Consider the following 25919-nt stretch of genomic DNA (forward strand, 5'->3'; position numbering starts at 1 on the left):
ATTAAAAGTCCCTAAAATTAGTAGTATCTCTGTTAACACAACTACTTACCAAAATTTTATATGTAGTTCTGCAAATGATCACCCATTTACTCCACAAATACTCCAATCTAATAGGTCAATAATAACTATTATAATATGAATATTATTTAAGGCTAATGCATGGCTAGGTAACATAATCCTTGATCAAATCACACTTATTTCTGAAATTCAATCACACTGTAACTCGCTAAAAAAAAAAAAATGAAGACTGAGTAGTTACATAGTTTTCTTTCTTTCTTTGGAGAGTGCTAATAACCTCTGTCTATACCCGCACCATCCCTAAAAACTGCTTTCTATAATTCTTACATTTCTGGGAGGTTCTTAGAAACCCCACTAAGTAAGAATCTCCCATCTTCATAAGTCATGAAAGAGCCATTTGACACCTTCCACCTAAAATATGCGTCATCTCTCTATTTTCTGCTCCATAATGGAAAGAGAAATGTAGCCTCCATTTAACTGTAAGTCATGATCAGTCTTTTATTATTCCTCCAAATTCTTAGAGAGCCATAAATAAATACTGGCTCCCCCTCCCTTCTATAATGTTAGACAAATCCAGTTCCTGAAGATATACCTTTAAGCAAAGTTTTAATCACTGCTGCTGTTTTCATGATATTAATGATCAGTAATCAAACCAAGAACCAAATTGGAGCTTAACAAATGTGTGTTCATCATATAAATAGTACTTTGCTGCAAGTTTTTGAGAGCATCTTTCAGACTCTGAAAATGCTTCACTTAAATATCCTGAGGGGGAAAGTAACGTAGAAACAGTGGTAAACTCTGTGTTTTGTTCCCCAGGTTTTCAGGGTGTGGGATATTCAGACTCTCTCCCTGTTGCAAGTCTTCCATGACAGCCAGGGTGGACCAGGAGACATGCAGATTTATTGCATGATATTTGATGCCAATCACGGCATGCTTATTACAGGTACGTGTACCCAGATAAGGGCAAATGTAACGCATAACTTGATGTTTAACTTTTTTTAAACTAGCACTTGAGCACTAAGTAGAAAAAGATAAACCTAGAAGGGGAAATTATAAACCATGATTCAGCACAGTAGATATTTATTTCAGTGCCACTCTATCTTATCTTTTTATGGCTGGGTGGATCAAATACGTAACTGCATTTCTCTAAAAATACCAGGTCAGTGCTAAGTTCCTGAACCTAGGAATACACGGCCTGGGTTAAGCAGAAAAAGGGGCTGAGCCTGTTGCTGTATATGTTGCTCCCAGGCTCAGCTCTGCTCTGCCTCTCCGGAGCAGGAATGTGACCCCATCGTGCATCAGCATGAGCCCCATTTGTTCCGTGAGGCAGTTTGGCCCCATGCACTCTCATAATAAGAAGGGTGCCAACCCTCCCACCTGCTTTTGCTTCTAGACAAAGAACAGTGGAGAAAGAGAATAGAGCCCCCCACGATACCAGCAGGTTTGGTGCTGATGTTTCTTGTAGCCTCTTAGAAAAATCCTGTTACTAAAGAGTCAAGGGAGCCTGCTAGGCATTTAGGTTGAACACTGTTCATATGCACTGTTCATATGCTGTAGGAGAAAAATGAATGATATTAATAGTAGTTCCTCCTTCTGGAACACTAACCCAGATTGCATTTCCTAAGTGTTTTCCCACGGACCACCTGCTCTGAGTTCCTGTGGGATCGATTAAGGCTGAGATGTGGTTGGTGCTTGCTGTCTTCTGCTGATGGAGGACATACATATTTTTAACTTCTGTCCCCCCTGGCCCCCAGGATTAGGAGCACTCTAGCACTTCATGATCAATTAATAATTTTCCACCTTGTAAAACTGAACTTAGTTCTAGTTGTAAGCACCCCTCCTCTAAAAAGAACATACTAATGACCACAAGCAAATTTTCTCTCTTGTGCTCCAACTTGCATGTTTGATTACTGAGTTCAGCATTCTCATTCCATTTATCATCAGAGTAACTAGAGAGTTGAATCGCGAGAGGAAGATGAGGGTAAAGATGAAGGGAAAGAAAGAGAACAGAAAAATCAAGATTTCTTCCCGATTTTGTGTAATTCTGATAGTACATCTGCTTGCAAAAATATAAGGCTATGTGTGTTGCTTATTCACTAAAATTTCATTCATTGACTGTAATCATCAACTTGACATCAGAATTACATGAAGCGTCTCTCTCAGATTTTAATTCATGCTTTGATTCAAATGAAGTGGCCATAAATCCCAACGATAGCAGCAGCACATTCTAGAAATGATTTGCAGAATACGTTGTTGTTGCTGTCACTTTATCAGCATTACTCTCTTTAAGGCAGCGACCATTTGTATGGTTCTGTTGTAAAATGCTTTCATACCCTTTCTCATTTGATCTGCACAACTGCCACGTAAGGTAGGAATTATTATTTTTCCTATTTTATAAATGGCAAAACTGAATCTCAAGCAATTCCGCTGACTAGTAGAAAGACACAGGCTGTAACGTAGAGCTGGGGCTTGATCTAAAACATCGGACTCCTTAATCCACATTCTTTCTCTGTACTGCATTGTTTCCATAGAGGTAGCATAACTAGCCAAAAATAGAAGATTGCCCCTTGTCCATAAGCAGACCTAGCTTTGTTGATGTCCATTCTGAATAAAGTTAATTACTGTTGGAATAATGTTAAAGCTCCTAGTGGTGGTTTGATTATCTGGTTACCATATTCTTCTTACGTTTCCATATTGAGGTATTTGAACTGAGAAATATGACCCGATGAGTCATCTCAGTTCCTCTTTACACATGAACAAGTTTTATCTCAAAATTTAAACACCTTAGGAAAGTGTTCAGTAACTCCTACTAAAACTTGTAAAGTTGAGATTCCTTTGGGGAGACTTGATAAACTCAAGGCAAAGTCTGCCTTTGGTAACTTAATCTCCACATCAGTAAAGTAGGAAGTAAGTTTCATTTTTGTTTGAGCTATTAAGTAGTTTGAGATTCTTGTTTATATTTCTAGACATTACACTAAAACAGAGCACACAGTTAGTTGATTTTGAGAGTTAAATCATACTTTCCGCTTACCCTGTTACTGTAAAACCGAACATCCTTAGAAAAATGCAAGAATACCTGATCTCCATCTACTTCTCTAGGATGATTTGGAAAGGAATCTTATTTAATATCGATGTTGCAAGCACTGGCTTACAATCGTCCTCATTTGTTACATTTAATAAGACCATGTTTACAGAGTGCTTTATCATGCATTGGATGAAAAGGGCTCACGACCAAGACATTTCAATCACTAAGTGGAAGCTTACCTTCAGCAGAAAGCTGATTACCACATCACAGCTGTGCAGCAGATGGAGAGGCATGCACAGTAAAGAAGCGAAAAAGTCAACTCTAAAAAACAGGAAAACGAGGGTCACTAAAAAGGCATGTCACTGATGTCCACGTGGCCTCCACTTGAAAAGTCACAAAGTCATTTTAGGATGCTTTTCTCTGGCTGAATCCCACTTGCTTTATTTGTCTGGAATATTTTAAAGCACATGAATGTATTTTCACCTCGTTAAATTTCCTAGGCATGGGTATGACTAATCTCACTCACTGGCTGTCTCCAAACCCCACTGGTTGGGTAAAATTCTTTGTGACTCAAATCCTCTCACCTTGGGTGTTTATGAGATTCGGATTTCTGTTCCAGGATCTAGCGTTATCGACATGTATCCCCTGACTAGAATGATACAAGATACAAAACAGGTTCCTCACACCCACGAACGAGAAATCAACGTCATGCTTTACAACAAATATTTTCGCCAAGTGCTCACTGTCTGCTCTGAATCCATAATTAAGGTGAGTACTTGTTGGCTCTTCACAAAGAAAAAGATGAAGCAGATAGCATTTTATCTTACAGATAAATCATTGAGTGATCGAGCACATGTAGGGGCATGAAGATGAGACTGCACTTGAGAGCTATTTTTACGCTTTCAGGAATATGGGGAAAACAAGCATTTTAAGCTGGCTCAAGCTGCTCGCTATCAAGTCACATGCTCAACTGAATAATTAAAGCTAGTTTTTACTATCAGTATAGGAATTTTAAAGGAAATATATCAAGGAGAGAGAACCAGCCTGTATTATTCTTTTTTAACTGAACTATGAGAAGAGGTTGTATAGGTGACGGTTAAGTGCAGGCAGCCTTAAATCTATGACCTCATTTCATCCTCCTGACAGTTCTCTGTGGGTAGATACAGAGGCCCATTTTAAAGAGGAGGAAGTTAGGGCTCAAGGAGATGTAGCAACATGTCCCAGATAGTGTAACCAGCAGCACAAGGGCTGGGGGACGAGCCCAGGTGTGCGTGATGTGGACACCTGTCCCCCTCCACCACATCCTCCAGCCCTGTTCTTGCTGTGCTTCCTGGAGGCCAGGGCACTGGGCCATGTTAACTGCCTCTGTCATTACGACCCCTGGAGTCATCTGGCAGTGGTGGCTGGAGGTGTTGGGTTGAGGTGTTTATCCTTTTATTTCATGCTTGCTCTCCAAGTAGACACCTGGACCAGGAGCTCGAATTCCTCTGGAGACCCTTCAGATTCCCCCTCAATTTTTGAACTCTGGGCTCCCCCACTAAAGATGTTCTCAGGCCAAATCTCCTGAGTACAGTTCCTTATCACTTATTTCTAGTAAAGCCTAAAGAGAGAATAAGTAGAGGGAAACTTAAACTAAAACCTGTCCTGCTTTCGTGCAATGTTGGAGCACTTAAGGGGAAAATTTCTTCCCTGTATGGAGAGAAGAGGGTTCAGGACATGTCTAGGTGAATTTTTGTACCTGGTTGCTTGGAGAGGGATTGGACTTGAGGCCAGGAGATGGGTGGCCCCTGAGACCCATCCTGCAATGACCCATTTCCTCTCCTTCGTTAAGGACCTCATCGATACCTAGTGACACACAGGGGTTAAGAGCATGAGCTCCAGGACCAGAGTGACTTGGTTCAAACCCTGGCTGCACCACTTTCCAGCCTTCTGCCCCCAGCCTGTTCCATCACAGCATCTCCTCCCGCTCTCCCTCTGTCCTCTAGCTGCGGCAGTTGTCTCTCAGCTCCATGCAGGGAAAATGCACCTGCCCATGTCTGGCCCCTTGCACATGCGGCCCCCGCCCCCGCATGCCTTGAGTGCAAGTGCAACCATTCCGTGTTGCCAGTTCTGTTCTTTCACTTGCTAGTGGTCTAATGCACACCTGAACTTGGCAGTTTCTTAAAGACGGAGAGATTCAGACTGAAGTGTGCAGATCTAAAGCCTCTACTGTGTTTTCAAAGAGACATAATGATGAATCGTCACGTTTCTGGATTTTCTAATTAAACTCAGCCTAATTACCCAGATGGTCCCTTAAGTCTCAGACTCTCTTTCTCTCTATCTCTGTCTGTCTCTCCCTGGTTCCATGTCTGTAGCCAGAACACTCCTTGAAAAGGCTAGTGGGCTCTTTCCTAGGCTTTTCTCAGATACCATGCTGTGAACCACAGATTCTGTCCCATGACCCCTGATTAATTTGCATGAGTGTTACCAGGTAATAAATCCAGCTTGATTTTTTTGTCTGCTGCACCCTTAATTGTTCCATTTCCATCTTGCTGCTAATGTGCTTCACACTTACAGCCAGGGGTGGCCTGCAATAGGGTGGCTGCCATCTCAGCCACCTACATTTGCCCCCGACGCACCCCAGGATAGCACAGTGACTAGTAGACTGCACCGCATCTTCCAGAACGTTTTTTGATCAACATTCAGGGCAGAGCACTGGGAAAGGTGTTGGACGCACAGGGTGTCAATTTTGAGGCTGTTTTGAATATTGTAAGATTTTGATAAGCATTGATGGGCGTATGGATTATTTAATTTTTGTGTTCTTTCCTACAGGTGTGGGAATTCGAGACTGGCCTCCAAATATACCAGATTTTAGACCCCCATGGCTTCAGTGTTGAACTCACTTCTGCAGCTGTCGATGAAAGTGGATTTCTTTTTGCCACGGGAGCACACAATGGTCAGACTAATATCCTGAATGTGGCTTCCCTGTTTTACTACCCGAACAATTTGTGCTAGGAACTCCTTAGATCTTTGGGTTGGAGTCAGAGCATGAATTAGGCTGGAATACATAAGCATGTCAGTAAGACTGCTGTGCCTTAGGGACAGTGAGGGACTCTCTTATCTAACGGGCATTCAAATCTTGATAGTGATGTTAAAAGTAATCAATACCTCACATTGCAATAATATAGTTGTTTTAATGGTTTGCAAAAGTCTTCCCCATATACCATCTCATCTAATCTTTGGTGGCACTTATCTGTATTGCACTCACTCATTCTAGCCTACTTTTGGGTTCCTTCAGCTAAGACATTAGACTCAGTGCTTGCTAACAATATTTTTAATGACAATAGATTTTAGGACCAGATAAAATATCCAGCCAACTTTGCTATCTAGCCCCAGGATCCCATGTTGGGCTTGCTTATATGTGTAGGCTCCTTGGGGGCATGTGCCATGTCAAAATGGAGAGGGTCTCAGGCTGAGGACATGTGCCTTCTTTTGCCACTCATGCTGTGGAGCTCTGCATAGAACGTCCCAGAACTAGAAAGTGGCCGACTGCCCTGCCTTTCACCTCAGCTTGTTCTGAGTCCCCTGAAAAGGCTGCCTTCTCTAGACATGGTCAAGTGCACGCACAACACCGAATATGTATGTTTCTTCTAGGGATATATTTACTTAGTGCTTGCTCATAAGCCAATTGATGCATGGAGTATCCTGATATGAAAGTCTGATTTTTTAAAAAGTGTGAGCAGATGACATCACACCATGAAATAAAATCATAAACGCTCAGTTGACGGGAAATGAATAAACACAACTGCTCTTTGTGATGGACAGTTCTTAGGACAGCAGTCTCACTGTTTCATAGCACCCCCTGCATGCATGTGAAAATTAGTTATAACAGAAATTCTGAGTAATGTACACAATCATTATCAGGAGTAAGCATAAGGCAATTTAATATACGATGATGGTGTTATTTTTATCTAAGCAAGCCCTATTTTACTTTGTTAGTTTCACGGTCTAGGATTATTCTGAATACTTACAGTTTGTCCTCCTCAGAGGTACATATATTAAACTGACAAAGACCCTGGGTCTAGGACACCCCAGAAAGTGGGATTCTCTGACTCCTGGAGCAGCTCTCCCCATGAATCCCCAGTGTGGTCTTGTTCTCGCCCACCCACCACCTAGGAAGAGCCAAGCAGTCACTGTCCCTACTCTCTGTCCCACTAACTCTGACTGCCAAAGTCCCAAGGTAGCCGGGAATCTGGGCTATGAGACTGTGATTGACTTACCCCAAGAATGGATGACAACATGCTAATTTCTTTTAATTATTTGTATGGCTATCTTCCTATGAGACCATAAAGCCCTTGAGGGAGGGAACTATGACTGTTCATTTTATATCCCCAGCTCCCACCCCAGTGCTGGGTACACAGGGAGTGTTTAATCAATATCATGACATTGTTAGTGAACAAAGAAACGATGGGGGATGCAAGTATTGTTGACGGGGAGAACCTGGCATCAGGGCTGGAAAGCTGCACAGTGGGGACCCCCAGGACATCCAGCAGGGTTGGAGCTGAGGCATGGGGGCAGGGGGTGTTGGGATTACAGGAGGGAAGAAAAGGTGCTGTGAAGGGCATTCACTGGACCCTAAACCAAGGTGGCCGCTATGGGAACCTTGGGTGCCGATATAGTTCTCTACAATGAGTAATGACCTGTGGTAAACAGGCATTCAAGAACCACACTGACATCTTCCCTCTGGCCCTTCATCCAGGGCCCCTAAATCAAAAAAACAAAGACAATGATCAAGAAAGTGTCTCAGTCAGTTTGGGCTGCTATAACAAAATACCACAGGATGGGTGGCTTAAAAATAGAAATGTATTTCTTACAGCCCAGAGGCTCTAATTCTAAGATCAAGGCACTGGCAGATTCGTTGTCTGGTGAGGGTCTGTTCAGTGATTTGCAGAGAGAGCTTCACATGATGGAAGGGACGAGGGAGCGCTCGGACCTTTTTCATGAGGGCACTAATCCCATTTATGAGGGTGCCACCCTCATTAACCAAGCACCTCCAAGTACCATTACATTGGGGATTAGGTTGCAACAGAAATTTTGATTTTGTTGTGAGAAAAAAGTCGACACTCCCTTTAAGTTTCCTTCCTATGTAACCAACAAAGGAATTCCAAGCTTGGTAGTTTCTTACCTGCTTAAATTCCTTCAAATCTTTTATTATCCAAGAAGAGCTGCAGTACTAAAGCATGCCAGTGCCTTAGGAAACATGAAATATGTTGACGTGATCTTTTACTGTTAATAATAACTGTGGTGTGTTAGCTAAAATTCTCATACTGGGGTTTGTTTAGCAAACTGGAAAGCACTGGGAAAACAGAAAAGGATCACTTAAGAGGGGAAATCTCAGATAGGAGCCCTGATTGTTTCAAAGAAAACGGTCACAGATTTCTAGACACTTGCTGGTCTTGTGTATATTTTATCAGCTGGTGACAAATCAGGGTATATAGAAATATATTTCATGCACAGCAAGCCTGGGGAGACTCAGCTGTCAGACTTAGTAGGAGACAAATATAGGATAAATTGTTGGTAGAAAGCTTTCAATCAGATCAATATTCTCTGAGCTATAAAAACCAAGCTTTCGGTAAACAATCGCACCCTCATGGTCTTTTCTCTGCATGCTCAGGAACAGTTAAAATCTGGGACTTTGGAAGTGGACAGGAAATGAAGATGTTGCTGGAAGGAAAAGACTGGAAAGAGGAGGAGCACCGGATACGACGACTGATATTCCTTAAAGCTCAGGAGAAACACCAGTACCTGGTTCTGGCCTTGGAGTGCACCGGGACTATCAAAATGATTCAGGTTCACAGTCCCATTTTCACATTTGTATGGCAGGTTCTGTTCTCAGGAAAAATCAAATAAGTCAGTGGATTATCCCCATTTAACTCCTCTCTTGCCAGCCAGCGGGAAATAGTATTTATCCATCAACCTTCCTGTGTTGCTCCTAATTAACTTTGCCCAGGTTCAAGCAAAGAGCAAAAATAGCTGCCCAGACACGGGGTTCTTCCCATGAAGCTTTTGCTGCAGGATTTGTCAGGATCCTCTAAAGCGGGTATCAGAAAGATTAAATTTACACGCAGCTGCCACCTCTGACATTGTTTATACCCTCACTTGGGAATAATTCACTGACAGAACTGTTCCCCAGCAGGCTCTGTGCCATGTAACCCATCATGCATTCAGGGATGCTCAAGTCACTTTTGCAGTTTGTCACCCAAATTGCTTTGTTTCTTTTGAGGTGAATGATGCAATCTGCTCAGGGCTGTTTTGGGAGGATTAAGGTAGGCTAACTTATTTTTCCTGTGAACCTATTATCACCTGGGAATGCTAATACCTTCTTCAAATTTAAAATGAAGGCTAGATCATTTATCCTGGCTATCAGGTAGATCTCACCCTGTCACCTAGAACTCAAGGACTTGTTGCCTTTATGATTTCCTTTCTGAAAGCTAAGCTCAGGGAAAAAAATGTCCTGAATAGGACAGCAATCATGAAGTACCAGCACTGATTAAGACAGACTCATGGCCTTAGAAGCTGGAAGAAGGGAGTGAAAAACTTACTTACCTGATTTAATATCCTTTTCCCTTGCCATCTGAGCAATCCAAAATGGCATCGTAGAAGGGAATTTCATAGTAATACACTGTAAAACACCATAATATGTTGATTTTTTTCCTTCTTTATGTTAATGTCAGGATGCCCTTCCTAACAGATCAAGCCTGTTGTCACAAACCCTCCTTTTTAAAGGGCTGCTAAAAGCAGCATGATGCTGTTTGTGCATTAAAATTGTTTTTGTTTCTACTGTAGTTTTTTTCACTTTGATTACTCTGGTTCTCCATTTAGAACCTGTAGACTGAGCTTGGCCTGAAAACCTCTCTTATTCATATTTGTATTCTTGCCCTGCCCAGAGTAGCCACTCACTGAGAATCTAAAGAATAAAGAAATATAAGAAATCTCTTGTGAGGCAGAGAACAGTAAATATATGGGGGGTATTTGGGGAGTTTTTGTTAACATTGGACGGGGCAGCTTTACAATATGGATAATGTTGAAAGCACACTTGTTTACTTACTATTGTTCATGAATTATTATTATTTACTATTATTGTTTGATTTACTTATTTTCTAGAATGCTTTCATTCATTCATTTTTTTTTTTTTTGATGACCATTTACCAAATTTTTTCCATGTGCCAGACAGATATTCTCCCTTTCACCACAGAACTTAGAATTTAATGAGAAGGACTGACACTGAGTCACCTATCCCAAGTACTATGAGTGCTTGCCCAAAGTGCTACATAAGCTTATGATGGGGGGGGGGGGGTATGTCCAGCCTGAGCTGGGAGTCAGGAAGATCTCTATTTTCATTGATTTCCAATTAAACTTAATGCACTTCGAGAAATATTTTCTGTGCTCACACCTGTGCTAGGAATTGTTCCAAATTCCAGGAATCTGTGGAAAATAACATATTAATGGACTAGATTATTCAGACCAACACTCCACTGAAAAGAACTGAAAGTTCTGAATAAAATATTGTTTAAATCTTTGAACTAGCATTAAAGATCGGACAATATTGTAAGTAAATAACAGACAAAAATATAAATGAAAGTGGAGACTGGCAGAGGTAAATTCAGGACAAAACCACCACTGCTGCTTTTGCCCTGAGGGCATTTTCCAGTGCAGACTGGGGTTCGATTTTAGAGACTCACCAGATTGGGAGAGGCCAAAGAAGTCAAAGCCCAGGGCCCACCTACGACAAGGTCTTTAATACCATGTCCTTGATATGCTGGGAATCAAAATAACGCTATCGAGGTAAGGCAGAACTAGAAAGAATCCAGCCTCCCAGGGGCTGTGCAGGAAAGGCTACCCCGACACTGAGCCAAGCAAGAGAGAAGGGAGAGGAGCAGGAAAACAAAAGAAGGTGAGACAAAATACTGTCCCCAAGACAGGTAGGCCACAGATAGAATCACATACGCGTTTGCAACCTAAAATGCAACACGTAGGTGGCCAAGACAATCTCAACTATGAACTTGGTTTAACATGGTCCAAAATTGGTAGTTCCACCAGGCCTCTGGTAGAAACAAACACAAATCCATTCTGCAGGAAGGTACCTCCATCTCCTCAGGCCACAGTCAGAGTAGCCAAGTACACACACAAGATAACAAAGTTTGACCATAGAGATGATTAAGTAAAACAACTAAACAGAAACAAGTTCATTTATGACAGAAACAGCATAGCAGATTAGTCTTGCAAGAATAGACTTTCCGACAGATGGTTTTGGAACAACTAGACATCCATATGGAAAAAAAAAAAAAACACCTAAATTTTGGTCTCCCGTCCAAGACTCATAAAGGTATCAATTGGAAGGCAACACAATACAGTTTTTAGCACTTAATATAGGAAATTGTCTTTATGAACTTAGGACAAAGAAATATCTTAAAGAAGACTCAAAGATCCCTAAGTATAAAGAAAAAGATGGATATGCTTGACTACATTAAACTAAGATTAATATACAACTGGATTAGTATCCAAAGTTCTTAGGTAAGAAATAAACTGCTCAATAGAAAAGTGAAAAAAAAATAGGCCCTTCATAAAACACAAAATCCAAATGGCCAATAAACATATGAGAAGCTGCTAAACGTCTTTAGCAATCAGGAAAATTCAAATTAGAATTACAATAGACATAATTTTACACCCACTAGTTTGGTTTTGAAAACTTAAGTCTGATAATACCAAGTTTAAGCAAGACTGTGGAGCAATAAGTCTGTCTCCCCCTGCTGATGTCAGTGTAAATTGGTACCGATCCTTTGGAAACATTCTGGCATTCTTGAGTTACATGACTTTTTATTGAGAAGTCTGTATATGTCACTTCACTGACAGTGTTGCCAATGAGAAATCCAATGCTATTCTGATTCTTTTTTCTCATTCTTTTGTTTTTTGAAAACTTATAAGATGTTATCTTTGTCCTTGAAGTTTAAAGTCTATACCTATGAGTATATCTTTTCTCATCAATTACACAGGAGACTTTTCAACCTGTAGTCTTAGGTATTTCCTCCAGCTCAGGCAATTTTTATAGTATTATCTGTTCTTTTATAGTATTATTTCTTTTTCTAATTCAGGAACTCACACTACTCGCATATTAGGTCTCTGGAAATTATCCTCCAAATCTCTTATCTTTTTCTTTATGCTTTCTATTTCTTTTTAATTCCACCGACTACTCTGAAATAGTTTCTCTACTTCTAGGCAATTAGTTCAAGTTTCAAACATGAGCTGATTCTCCTTCAGCTCATCAACCAAATTATTATATTTGAAGAATATATTTTGTTGTTTTTTGTTTCTGGATTGAATTTTCTTAACTATGCTTCATTTTTGCTCAAATCCTCAGACTTCCCATAGTTCTAGTTAGTCTGAGACCTGTGCTGCATATCTTGTTTGTTCTTCTGTCTGGATGCTAGGCCTCCTTAGCTACATTTCTTTTTCTGCTCACTGGTGTTTGGACATTAGGAAAAATGCAAGAGATCACAATCTGAAAAGTGAGGCACATGCAGCCATCCTGTCTCTGAAGGCTGGGGGGTGGCAGTCCCCATAGCAGTCCTCTGTGGAGGCACCAGCAGTAAGCCTTCCTGCTGCCCATTCTTTTTACACTCTCTGAAGTTCAAAAGTGGGGTGGGCTTAGTCCACCTGTTCACCCACTCTTCAAATCCTTGGAGGAAAGGAAAATGAGGCATATGCCATGCCACACCTTGCCCTCTCCCCCGCTGCACACCTCTGGGGATTGAAGCGTATTTGCAGATGAACCATGTTCAAATATCACCCCAGGACTCTGTCCTACCCAGGTTGCCAGGCTGCTTGTTCAGCTGAGAGCGGAATAAGCTCCATAATAAATTTCTTTCCCCAAAGTCCAAACCCTATTTCTCTGCTTGCCCCAGAAACTGCTGGGAGCAGGAAGGTGGATGGGTTGGAGTTGGGGCCTTTCTTTCCATAAAATGTTGATTGTAGAGTTTCCTGTCTCTCTCTTCTCCACGTCCGCACTTGGTAAAATTGAATGTTAACAACTCTAAGTCAATCTTCAAAAACTGCTTTTTAAATTTTATTGCTCTGTGAATTGAGAAAGTCTGAGAGCCACTGTCCTAAGCAGTTCAGTTGAAGCCAGGGAAACAGCCGCTGTAGCCAACTCAGCCACCAACGGGGCACATGAATCAAACTAAGTTATTGTTCAGTGTATCAATATCTGATCACTGTTTGGATACTGCTGAGGTTCCTTCTGTTCCCACACAGCACAAATTCTAAGCAAAGAATCAACCAGTAGGTAGGAGCACTATTGGTCCATGCTTTTATTTTTATTTTTACTTTACTTTGCACGTTGTGAATGTACATACTTGGTACAATCTGATGTTTTGTGGTATGTTATGTTGTATAATATTTGGGTCAGGGTAGTTAATATATCAGTCACCTCAGGCATGTATCATTTCTTTGCAAAAACATTGAAAAGCCTGTCCTCTAGCTATTATGTAATATAGAAAACTTAGCTGTTAACCGTAGTCACCCTACTGTGCAACAGAACATCAGAACTTATGATTCCTGTCTAATTTAATTTTGTACCTGTTGGCCAGCCTCTCCTGGTTTTCCCTTCCCCAGCCTTCCCTCCCCGGTATTTGGTAACCACTGTTCTATTTTCTACTTCTATAATATCAACTTTTTTTCCCTTAGATTCCACATATGAGTAAGGTCATGTGGTATTTCTCTTTCTGTGCCTGGCTTACTTCATTTAACATGATGTCCTCCAAGCCCATCCAGGTTGCTGCAAATGACAGGACTTCATTCTTTTTATGGCTGAATAGTATTGCATTGTGTTTGTATGCCACATGTTTTTATCCATTCATCTGTTGTTGAACACTTAGGTGGATTCCATATCTTGGCTAAAGTAAATTATGCTGCAGTAAACATGTTGGTGCAGGTATCTCTTCAACATGCTGACTTCATTTGTTTGTGTTTGTATCTATTGTATATTCCTTAGCCACTAGTTGTAGCTGTTATTGTTTTTTGACCTTTTTGACTTTAAACCTTTACCTGTTGGGCAGGGAGCAAGTGTACACCAGTGCAGCAGGACTTGAGAGCTCTGTGAAGGGCCATGGTGGGAGACAGAGCTACCGCCGGTCTGATTCTCAGTCAGCAGGACTACAGGGCAGGTGCATGTGAATATGGTAGACCACAACTCATTGCAGTCTTCCCCTGAGCAGGTCTGCCTGCTCACCTAGAGGTAGGAGGTGTTGTGTGGGTTCCGACTCTGGGGTCTCGGTCTTTCTGACTGGCCCAGGCTCCAGGCATCTGGGGCCATGGTCCTGTTGGCACCTGCGTGAATGTGCTAGAATGCAGGTGGGGCCTCAGGATGGAGAGAATCAGTTTCACTGGGTCCAGGGCAGGCTGCACTCCAGCCGCAGGTTCAGGTTCAAGATGGCACCGTACCATAGCTGCTTAGGGAGAGAGGGGGCTTCCTCTCCCCGGGCTTCTACTATGAAGCCATGAAGCTACACAAACTCCCAGCTACTCTCCAACTGGGTTCGGGGCCTGTGAGGACTGGAGCACTGTGCTGTGGCAGGGATTCCTGGCTTTCATGGCAGCAGTGGAAACAGGAGGGGTTTTTCCAGCTCACCCTCTCTCTACGTGACTCTGGTCAGGTTTGGCAAAGCAGAGGCTGGATGCCCTGCTCTGTTCTATGATGCTGTCCTGGTCTTCTGCACTCCACAAGGATTTTGTCCCTCCCCTGGTGCCCTGCAGCGTACTTGTTCAGTTGTTCTGGTCGAAATATAGTTGTTTGTTGGTATGGTCTCTTTTTGTGGAGGGGAGACCAGCACCACACAATTCTAGTCAGCCATTTGTTGGGCCCTCTTCTGGTTCAATGGTCCCTAATTTTAAATTAACATAGATATGAGAATAATAGAGGCCTTAGAGCTACACCTGGGATCACAAAGCTTTAAAAAATAGAAGGACTTTTATCCATCAAGTATCTGTAGTCCTCATTTTACCAATAAGGAAAATGAAGCCCAAAAAGGTAGGTACTTTGCCCAAAATCCCACTAAAATTAAGACTAGAAACCAACTCCTAGACCAGTATTCTCAGAACTTTAGCACAGTTGGTTTTCAACCTAGAAAGATCCCTGTTCTGCTAGCAAAATACCAACCTAAAATATTTGGCTTTTGTTCCCATAGAAGAATTCAAAAAGCAAAAATTAACATCTCACCAATAATAACCAGCTGGAAAACATAAACATAATACAATAAATGATTACATTATAATAGCAAACAAAAATATAAGGTACCTGAAATAAATTTTTTAAAAATATGCTAGAGTTTTATAGAAAAAAAATCTTAAAGAACATAAAAGAAAACCCAACCGGAATAAATGGAGAGATATAACATATTCACAGATGGGATATTGCGAAGTTGTCATTACTACATCAAATTAGAAATAAAAACTTGTCTTAAAAAATAAAGTGAAAAGATAAGTCACATACTGTGTAAGGACCATGGCATCCCAGGTAGCTGAGGAAGGGTTAGGATCCAGAATACCTAAAGAAATCCCAAAAATCCAGGAAAAAAAAAAAAAGACAAGAGAGAAACAGACAAGTGACAGGTAAGGAAACCAGATGGCTCACAAACACATGAAAAAATGTTCAGCTCACTATAACAATTAGGGAAATGTGATTAGTGTAATTAATATATTTCAAAATTAGTTTTAAAATGTCTCACTTGAAACCCATGATATAGGCAGAAAAAAAAATTTTTTAAATTATAATACCAAGTGTTACCAAGAATGTGAGGAAAGGGGAACTCTCCTCTCCTGTTAGAGAGAGCAGACATGGGTAATGCGACCTGGAAGAGCCATTTGGTAATACCCAGTAAAGTTGGTGATGTGCATCTTACAACTTGGTAATTCTACTTCAGGCATATGCTCTAGAAACTATGGCATCTGTCCACAAAGACAAGCAGTGAAAAATGGGCAACAATCTGCACATCCATCTAGGAGAATAGATAAGTAAATTGTAGTATATGCATGTGTATTTAGTCCATTTGTATTGCTATAACAGAATACCTGAGACTGGGTAATTTATAAAGAAAAGAGGTTCATTTGGCTTATGATTCTGGGACAGCTTTATCTGGCATGGGCCTCAGGCTGCTTCTGCTCATGGCAGAAAGTGGCAGGTGGGTACAAGCAGATCACGTGGTGAGAGGAAGCAAGAGAGAGAGAGAGAGAGAGAGAGAGAGAGGGAGGTGCCAGAGTCCTTTAAACAACCAGCTCTCGCGGGAACTAATAGAGTGAGATCTCACTCATTACTCCCCCCTCCCCCAGGGAGAGCATTAATCCATTCAGGAGGGATCCGCCCCCATGACTCAATCAGTTTCCAACACTGCCACATTGAGGATCCAATTTCCACATGAGTTTTGCGGGGGACAACACATCCAAACTCCATCAGCATGCAATACTATAAAGCAGTTCAAATAAATGAATTAAGTTCCATGTAATAACATTTATACTTCTCAAAACATAATATTGAGTGAAATAAGCAAGTCAAAGAGAATTCATACAGTTCGATGGTATTTATAAAATGATTGAAAGTCTGAAAGCAATATCATATAAACGTAGAACATATGTGGAAATATTAAAACTTTTGTGACTAACACCATATTCAGGTCAGTAGTTACTCTGGGGATGGAAGAAGAAAGAGGAATTAGTGAGGGACAGACAGGACTTGAGATTTGGTAAAGGTGAATGTTAGATGCATGAGGGCATGTTCTATTTTTCTCTATCTCTGTAAAACAGCTAACAATAAAATATTCCATTGTAATTAATCAAACTTTTCATGTATTCACTGGATTTCTACTAAAGGGGAAGGAAGATGATGTTTATCTCACGGTGATGTGGGAGCTGCCTGATGCTGTGCCTCTCCTACAAGATGGGAATCATGTGGTGAGCCTGAGGACATCTGCTAAAGGCAGAAGCATGGCTATTCCTTTCCCAGATGTTCAATTAGTAGTTGAGGGAAAGTTTTCTCAACATACTAAAGTAAGTTTCAATTCTAGTTTGTTTGTTTTAATTTTTACTTTTTGTTATGGAAAATTACAAACATGTAGAAAAGTAGAGAAAATAATAAGGCGAAAGAATGAAATACTGCCATTTGCAACGACATGGATGGACCTTGAGAGAATTATATTAAGTGAAACAAGTCAGGCACAGAAAGAGAAATACCACATGTTCTCACTTACTGGTGGGAGCTAAAAATAAATGAATAAATTCACACACACACACACACAAAAACCCAGGGGGGCAGGGGAGAAGACATAACAACTACAATACAGCTTGAAGTTGATATGACAAGCAAACAGAAAGGACATTGTTGGGTGGGAGGGGGGAGAGGGAGGAGGGATGGAGGTCATGGGCCACAATAATCAAACACATTGTATATCGACAAAATAAAATTAAAAAATAAATTAATTAATTAAAATTTAAATTTAAAAAAAAGAAAAAAAAAGAAAATAATACAGCGAACATCTATGTACTCAGCTTCAACAGTTTTCAACACGTATCCTTTATTTCCACCACTTCCCCATAATCAACACCAATGGATTTCGAAGTAAATCCTAGACATTATGTTGTTTCATCTCTAAATATTTTAATATGTCTCTCCAAACAATAATGACTCTTTCAAAAATAATGATACTATTATTTTCTAAAATATTTTATAATAATTTACAAGATGTTTTTAATATCATCACATATTCACTCAGAGTTCGAATTTCCCAGATTTCCTCGTTTCTTTTTTACGGTTTGTTTTAAAAAGGATCCAAATAAGGTCACTTGGTTGCATTTGGTTGATAAATCCATTAAATATCTTTTAATCTATGAATATCTTTCCATTTCTATTTTTTCCTTGCAATTTATTTATTGAAGAAACTGGCCAGTTAGTGCCATAGTTTTCTATATTCCGGGTTTTGCTGATTGCACCCTTATGGTGGCATTTAAGAAGTACCTCTGTCCTTCCCGTAATCTGGTAGTTAAATCTAGTGGCTTAATTGCATACAACTTTGGGGGTTTTTTTGTCTTTAGCAAGACTCCTCCATAGATGGTGTCCTGTACTTCCATCAAGAGTCACATAATGACTGGTTGTCTTCTTTTGCATGTTAATAGCCACGGACAATCACTACCTAGGTCTATTGTTTTATTCCAAACTGTCATTTTGCTTCATTTGTTACTGGAATGTGTCTAAAGAAAAACGCTACGCTCCTTCATCAAATATCTGATTACACTGAGGTACAGTTTAATAGGAAAACAAAAGAGCTGATTGATTTGTTCCATATATTTATCAGCTTTCAAAATAAGGAGTAGGTTTCCTAGGATCTTCCAAAGGTAGCCAGTGAATTTTGTACAGTACCATTTTCAACTAGTAAATGTCAATATTCTTGAGGTGTTTTAAGCCCATTACATTTGCTATTACTGTTGATGTTCAGATTGTCCTGTCTCAAGCGGGTTGGAGCCTCTTTAGGCTTCTGAGTTCTTTTGACACGATCCCTGTAGTCCTGGACAGCTTCCAGGAATGAAAAGATGTCCCAGGCTCATCTTGCACATTTCTCGTTCCAGATCTAGAATCACCATTTCTCCAAAAAAATCCTACTACCTTTTAGTGGGAAATAATACTAAGAAACCACAATCTGGGTTTTAGAGCTGCCCATTGCCACTAGGTTGGTTCTTGTTTTTAGACCTTTTTAATGAAGAGAACTAGAAAAATTTTTAAAGAGAAAATATATCATTAGTTCATACTGATATTCCCAATTCAAATTTAAGATTACGTTGGCTCTTGCCAATTTTATTTTATTTTATTCAATATCTCTTTCTTTCACAGAAAATCTTTTTTTTTTTTTTTTTTTTTTTTGCTTTTGTTTTTGTGACCTGTAAGGGGATCGCAACCCTTGGCTTGGTGTCGTCTGCACCGCGCTCAGCCAGTGAGTGCACCGGCCATCCCTATATAGGATCCGAACCCGCGGCGGGAGCACTGCTGCGCTCCCAGCGCCGCACTCTCCTGAGTGCGCCATGGGGCTGGCCCTTCACAGAAAATCTTGATGCATGAACATAATTACTTAATTGCTTTATTCTATTATTTATATAATATATTCTACCTAATATATAGACCTTTTATATCATATTATATTATTGTACATTACACCATATCCTAGTTACAGAAAAACAATAAAATTACTAGAAATATAACAGCTTGAAACATTCAAGATCTTGCTTTTTTTAAAGTTCTTTTTGCCCTTAGAGTATATATCATTTGCAATGTACTGTCAAATTACTTCAAAATTACATGTGCCATCAACTCTCTACACAGCTAAGTTTGTTTCTTTTTTAATTGCTTTTTAAAATTTAATTTTGTCTTATTATTGTATAAAACATTTAAATAGTTCCGAAATCAAATCTACAAAACAAGTTCTATTCGGAGATACAAAACAAGGTCTATTCTAACTTCTATTCCTGTCTCTTCCACTTTGTTCCCTCCCTAACCTATCATTAACCTTTTGTTTTTAAGTTTGTGATTTATGTCTCCAATGTTGTTTTTAAAATATAATCAAATATTTATCTCTACTTGACTCCCTCCCACCCTTTCTTAAGCAGATGACAGAATACTATATACATTCTTATATTCCTTGGTGATTTTGATTAATATTTTATTCTGGAGATCATTAGAAGCAATCCATAGAAATCATCTTTCTTTTTTAAAAATTGTGATAAAATACACATAACATAATATTTACCATCGTAAGCCTTTTTAAGTGTACAGTTTAGTGGCATTAAGTACATTCACATTGTGTGAAACCCTCACACCATCCATCTCCAGAGCTCTTTTCATCTTGCAAAGTTGAAACTCTTTACTCATTAAGCAATAACTCCTCCTTCCCTCTTTCCCCCAGCCCCTGGCAACTACCACTGTACTTTTTGTTTCTGTGAATTAACCTATTCTGGGTGCCTCATATAACCAGAAACATACAGTATCTGTCCTTTCGTGACTGGCTTATTTCACTTAGCGTAATGTCGTCAAATTTCATGCATGCATATAACGCATTTTTTTTTTACCCATTCTTTCATTGATGGGTACTTGAATTGCTTTTATCTTTTGGCTATTCAGAATACTGCTGCTACGAATATGGGTGTACACATATTTCATATTTCCTTTTGAAAGCCCTGTAGTATTTAATTGGAATGAATGTACCATATTCAACTAGTCCCCTGATTCTGGATACCTAGGTTGTTTCTAATTTTTCCAATTAAAAATAGTGCTGCAACAAACAGTCTTATTTATATGTCGTTTAAGATTTTTGATAGTATATCTTTGGGATAGATTTCTAGAAGAGGGATTGCAGGGCCAAAAAATAAATGCTAATGTAATCTTCCTACATATTGACAAATTCTCCTACAAAGCAGTTACATAATTCTGCATCACCACTAGCAGTGCATGAGTGCCTGTTTCCCCACAATCTTGTCAACAGTGCATATTGTCCAGCTTTTAGATGCTTTCCAAATCTGATTTAAAAAATCATAACTTGGTATGTTTTAATTTGCATTTCTCTTGTAATGAGTGAGTGGATAATCTTTTTATATGTGTATGGGCCATTTGTCCGTTCATATCATTTGTCCATTTTTCTACCTAGGTGGTTGTTTTTTCTTCTAACGTTTTAAAAGCTTTTCATTTATTATGAAAATTTGAACATAAGGAAAAGTTGAAAGAATTATACAGTGAGCACCCATATATCTCTCTACTTAAATTTTACTATTAACATTTTGCAATATTTGCTTTATCGTTTGTATATCCATCTGTCCATCTTCTACCCATCCTTCAATGCATCTAATTTAAAAAATATACTTCAAAGTAAGTTGAAAGCACCGATACATATCACCCCTAAACAATTCAGTATATGCATCATTAATCAGAGTCCACTGTTTGCTTATGGATTTTCTTTAGTAATATTTACATAAAATAAAATGCACGAAATTTAGTGTGTTATTCAATGAGTTTGAAAAGGAACATATACAACCCAAGCCCCTATCAAAGTGAAGAATATTACCATCACCACAGAAAGTTCCCCCATGACCCTGCCCAGTCAATACCTGACTCTCACCCAAAGGCAACTACTGTTCTATTTTTTTTTGTTTAACTGTGAATTTGTTTTTCCCTGTTTTAGAGTGTCACTCACATATGTGGAATAGTATACTATGTACTTAAGTTTTCTTTCGTTCAGCATTCTATTTTTGAATTTGCTTATGTCACTTCATGTTTCAGTAGCTTATTTCTTTTTATGCCTGCAGAGTATCCTACCATAGCCTTTTTCTTAAAGATTCTTGAGATGTTTATGACCAAAAAAAAGTTACTAACTACTAACTAGAGTTTGAATGCATTTCTTTCTTTTCTTTTTTATCGATTATGCATATTCAAGCAGTACAAACCTGACCATCACCACTTGTGCCCAAGATGGCCAGATCAATACTATCAGCATGCCCATTACCACAAATTGTGATTATTCCCCAGTGTCTCCCACCCAGCTAATTCTTGGCTCCCTCACCCTCCCTTTTCCCCCACCCCACTCTGCAACCCTAGGTCTGCTCTCTCCCTCTGCAAGTCCAACACACCACTTGTGGTCTTTCTTTCCTCCCTTCTTTCTCTCAGCTCCCACTTATGAGTGAGCACATGTGGTATTTATCCCTCCATGGCTGGCTTATTTCACTCAAAATAAGTTTCTCCAAGCTCATCCATGTTGTTGCAAATGGCAGAATTTCATTTTTTTTTTTTTTTGGCATAGTATGTACACCACATTTACCTTATCTAATCATCCATTGGTTGACATTTAGGTTGATTCCATATCTTGGCTTTTTTAAACAAAACTGTGATTAACATGGGAGTGCAGGTATCCCTTCAACGTGATGGTTTCCATTCCTTTGGTTATATACCTAGAAGTGGGATTGCTGGATCATATGGTAGATCTATCTGTATTTGTTTGTGAAATCTCCACACTGTTTTCCATAGTGGTCGTACTAATTTACAGTCCCACCAAGAGTACAGGAGTGTTCCCTTCTCTCCACACCATCACCAACATTTGTTATTCTCTGTCTTTTTTATTAAAGCCAGTCTAACTGCGGTGAGATGATATCTCAATGTGGTTTTTTGCATTTCCCTGATAATTAGTGATGTTGAGCATTTCTTTAAGTGCCTGTTAGCCATTTGTATGTCTTCCTTTGAAAAATGTCTATTCTTTTCCTTTGCCGATTTTTTAATTGGATTATTTGTTTTTTTTCCTGTATAATTGTTTGAGTTCTTTGTATATTCTTGATAATAATCCCTTGTCAGATGTGTAGTTTTCAAATATTTTCTCCCATTCTGTAGGTTGTCTTTCTGCTCTGTTGTTTCTTTTACTGTGAAGAAGCTTTTTAGTTTGATATAAGCCCATTTATTTATTTTTTCTTTTGTGGCTTGTGCTTTTGGGCTCTTGTTCATAAAGTCTGTGCCCAGTCCTAGTTCCTAAAGTGTTTCCCCTGTATTTTCCCTTAGTAGTTTTACAGTTGCAGATCTTTTACTTCAGTCTATAATCCATTTTGAGTTGATTTTGGTATGTGGTGAGAGGTGCAGATCTAGTTTCATTCTTCTGCATATGAATTTGCAAGTTTCCCAGCACCACTGATTGAAGAGGTGGTCTTTTTCCCAATGTATGTTTTTGTTGCCTTTATCAGTATTAATTGGCTGTAAGTCTGTGGTTTGATTTCTATGTTCTCTATTCTGTTCCACTGGTCAAGTGTCTATTTTTATACCAGTATCATGCTGTTTTGGTTACTATAGCTTTGTAGTGTAATTTGAAGTCAGGTAGTGTTATGCCTCTGGCTTTATTTTTTTGTTTTTTGCTCAGGATTGCTTTGGCTATTTGGGGTCTTTTGTTGTTCCATATGAATTTAGGATTTTTTTTTCTATTTCTGTGAAAAATGTCATTGATATTTTGATGGGGACTGCAAAGAATTTCTGAACTTGAAGATGGTCTTTATGAAATAACGCTGAATACAATTCAAAATATTTTGGAAGTAGCTGTATATATTGTATTGGGCAATTTAATTTAAAATCTCTTCAGAAAGCTATTTTTGTGAGGCAATTAAACCTCCTCAATAAGACAGGCCCACATGTGCACATCTGAGGGAGGAAGCTTCTAGGCATATGCTGGAAGCTGAAGGATGGAGAAAAGAGGAAGCTGAGAGAGAGAGAGAGAAAGAGAGAGAGAGGAGGAAGCTGTCCCTTCTTGTTCCTTTAAAAATGTAAATGAATTGATTTCTTTTAATAAGAATCTTCATTAACCTTACTTATTTACTCTAACTTTAGCTCAAACCACTTATGCTTTTCAGTTTTTATAGAGATACGTGGTCAGACACTAAAGGATGCAAGAAAACCACAAGTTACAGAGGAAACAATTGAAGAAAGTCTTAAGTTTTTTCCCCTGCCATTAGCAAGGCAACCATTACATAATTTGAGATGATAACATAGCTTGTTTTATTTGCAAACTATCATTTTATCATTTCATCATAGGACAAATGAATAGTGTATTCTTTTTTTCCATATTGAAGCAAATGTCAGTTCAGCACTGCAATTTGAATTCCATTCATTGCTAGTTAAAATGATAAGTAGGTTTCATTGTTAACCAAAAGGACTTTGTACTCAATATGTACAGTGACTATGTGGTAATAACATTATTGTGCGATGTGTAGAAAAGATAGAGCAAAATGCATCTCCTCATTGAGGAATTCGAGCCTAATTCTCCATTTAGCCCTACACATCTTTGGAAACAGCAGGTTTAGTTACATGTACTTGACATATGAGATCTCGTTTATAGCCAATAAAAACAGAAAGGAGATAAATGCATAGTGAGTCATAACCCAGGCAGTTGGCAAGTAATTAATTGTATGAGTAATGAAAAATGATTGCTTTTAAAGAACAGAAGAAAAACTGTTGCAATAAGTGATAGAATAAATTATTGAAGTACAATGAAAGTGTCTTTTAGTATTTTAATGCAAGTATAAATAAACTCTGATTTTGAACACTTATTTTTTCTATTTATCAGAATTAGCATTATTAGCACTTTCTTTTTGCAAAATACTTTAAAGTTGCTCTGTGGATAGAAAGTTTGTAAAAGTCACTTAGGAAAAAAAATTGATTTCTGCATGGAAATTCTTTTCCTAAAACCCTTTCATTTAAGAAGGACTTTTTATTGAATACCTACTATGTATCATGTACCGTTCTTAGCACTGGGAATGCCAAGATTAATGAGGTATGGTACCTATACTATAGGGGTACAGTTGGGAAGGCTGGAGGAGAGGATGAGGCTCTGATGAAGACATAGTTGAATTAGATCTAGAGAGTTATCAGGAGTTAGCTTGGCCCAGATAGGGAGTTTCTAGATGGAGGTGAAATGACAAAGTGAATCGCAAGTGGAGGAGATAACATGGACAAAGTGATAGAGGTATGACATTGCATGGTCTGTGAAGGATAAACACAAGAATCTCAGTGTCGCTTGAGTAAGTAAGACTGTGAATGGCAGAAGACGGAGATGAAGAAATAGGTAGGGACTGGATCTTGCTGACAGTGGTAAGGAGCTTAAGTGTCCTATAAGAAATGGAAGACCACTGAAGGCTTTAAATGAGAATTGGTATGAGCAGATTCATGCTGTGAGTAGCTCACCTTTGATGCTTCTTGGATGACAAGTTTAAATGGGACAAGGTCAAAGGCTGGAGATTCAGGCAATAGGCAACTGTTTTAGTGGAAAGATATAAGGTCACGATAGTGGTGATAGTGAAGGAGGAAAGGTTTCAAAATTTATATAGGCAGAAAAAGTAGCAGAAGTTGCAAATGATTAATTAGTAATTGATGCAGTTGGGAGAGGAGGGTGCTGAGAGAAATGAGGGACAGCACTGGGATTTCTAACTTGAATGATGGAAGTAGTGCTACCCACTGAGATAAAGAACAAAGTATAGAAACATGCTTAAAGGAGCTGGTGAGTTAGCCATATTAGCTTTGCGATACCAGTGAAATTTTTAAGAAGTAATTAAATATACAGGTCTGCAGCTTGTGGGAGGGGACTGCACTAGATTCTTAGGTCATTAACATTGGGATGGGATTATTACCCAGAAAAAGTAAAAAAAAAAAAAAAAAAGCAACAAGCAAGTGAGCTGCAGCTAAACCCTAAGGATATTAATATTTAAAAGGTTGGCAGAAGAAGAGGGCACCAGGAAGGAAACAGAAAAGCAAGGATCATAGGGACACAAGCAAAACCAGGAGAGCCTGGTGTCAGGGATGTCAACAGAGTAGGGAGTTTCAGGAAGGAGAGAGCAACTGAGAGTGGCAAGAGTAGTGGACCTCTAATCTTCTTTAGATGTTACTCTTCTGTGTTCCCATCAAGTCTTGTGCATGTCCCCAACATAGCACCGTCAAACCGGACAGCAATCAGCACTTTATCTGAATACTTTAAATTATTATAAGTTTTTTAGGTCGCAGACATCCCATCTGACTTTGTGCTCCAAGAAGCTAACATAGTAGGTGCCCCACAAATACTGGAGGCCAGACAATTGAAGTGTCAGATAGAACTGGCAATAGTAAGTCCTTGATAATACACAGAAAAAGATTCCACTGAGTGGTATGGAACAGAAGCCAGACAATTAGAGTCGTCAAGTGAAAGAAGAGTCAGTAAGTGGAAATAGCTAACATAGAGTATTCTTTCAAGAGAGGGATGGGAAGGTAATCTAATGGTTGGCAAGGAAAAACAAATCAAGGTTGAGAGAAAGGAGC

At 39.3% G+C, this 25919-nt stretch overlaps 1 protein-coding gene across 1 annotated transcript in view; it reads left to right on the forward strand.

Annotated features, from left to right (window-relative positions):
• WDR64 (WD repeat domain 64) overlaps positions 1–25919 on the forward strand; it is a 126396-nt gene that overhangs the window by 65369 nt on the left and 35108 nt on the right. The window contains exons 11-15 of the mRNA XM_063082880.1: positions 835–961; positions 3663–3811; positions 5855–5978; positions 8697–8872; positions 16943–17119. Of these exons, the coding sequence (XP_062938950.1) occupies positions 835–961; positions 3663–3811; positions 5855–5978; positions 8697–8872; positions 16943–17119 (753 nt within the window). The remainder of the gene's footprint in view (positions 1–834; positions 962–3662; positions 3812–5854; positions 5979–8696; positions 8873–16942; positions 17120–25919) is intronic.

Source organism: Cynocephalus volans, chromosome 18 (genome assembly GCF_027409185.1).
Source record: "Cynocephalus volans isolate mCynVol1 chromosome 18, mCynVol1.pri, whole genome shotgun sequence".
In the NCBI taxonomy this organism is placed as follows: Eukaryota; Metazoa; Chordata; class Mammalia; order Dermoptera; family Cynocephalidae; genus Cynocephalus; species Cynocephalus volans.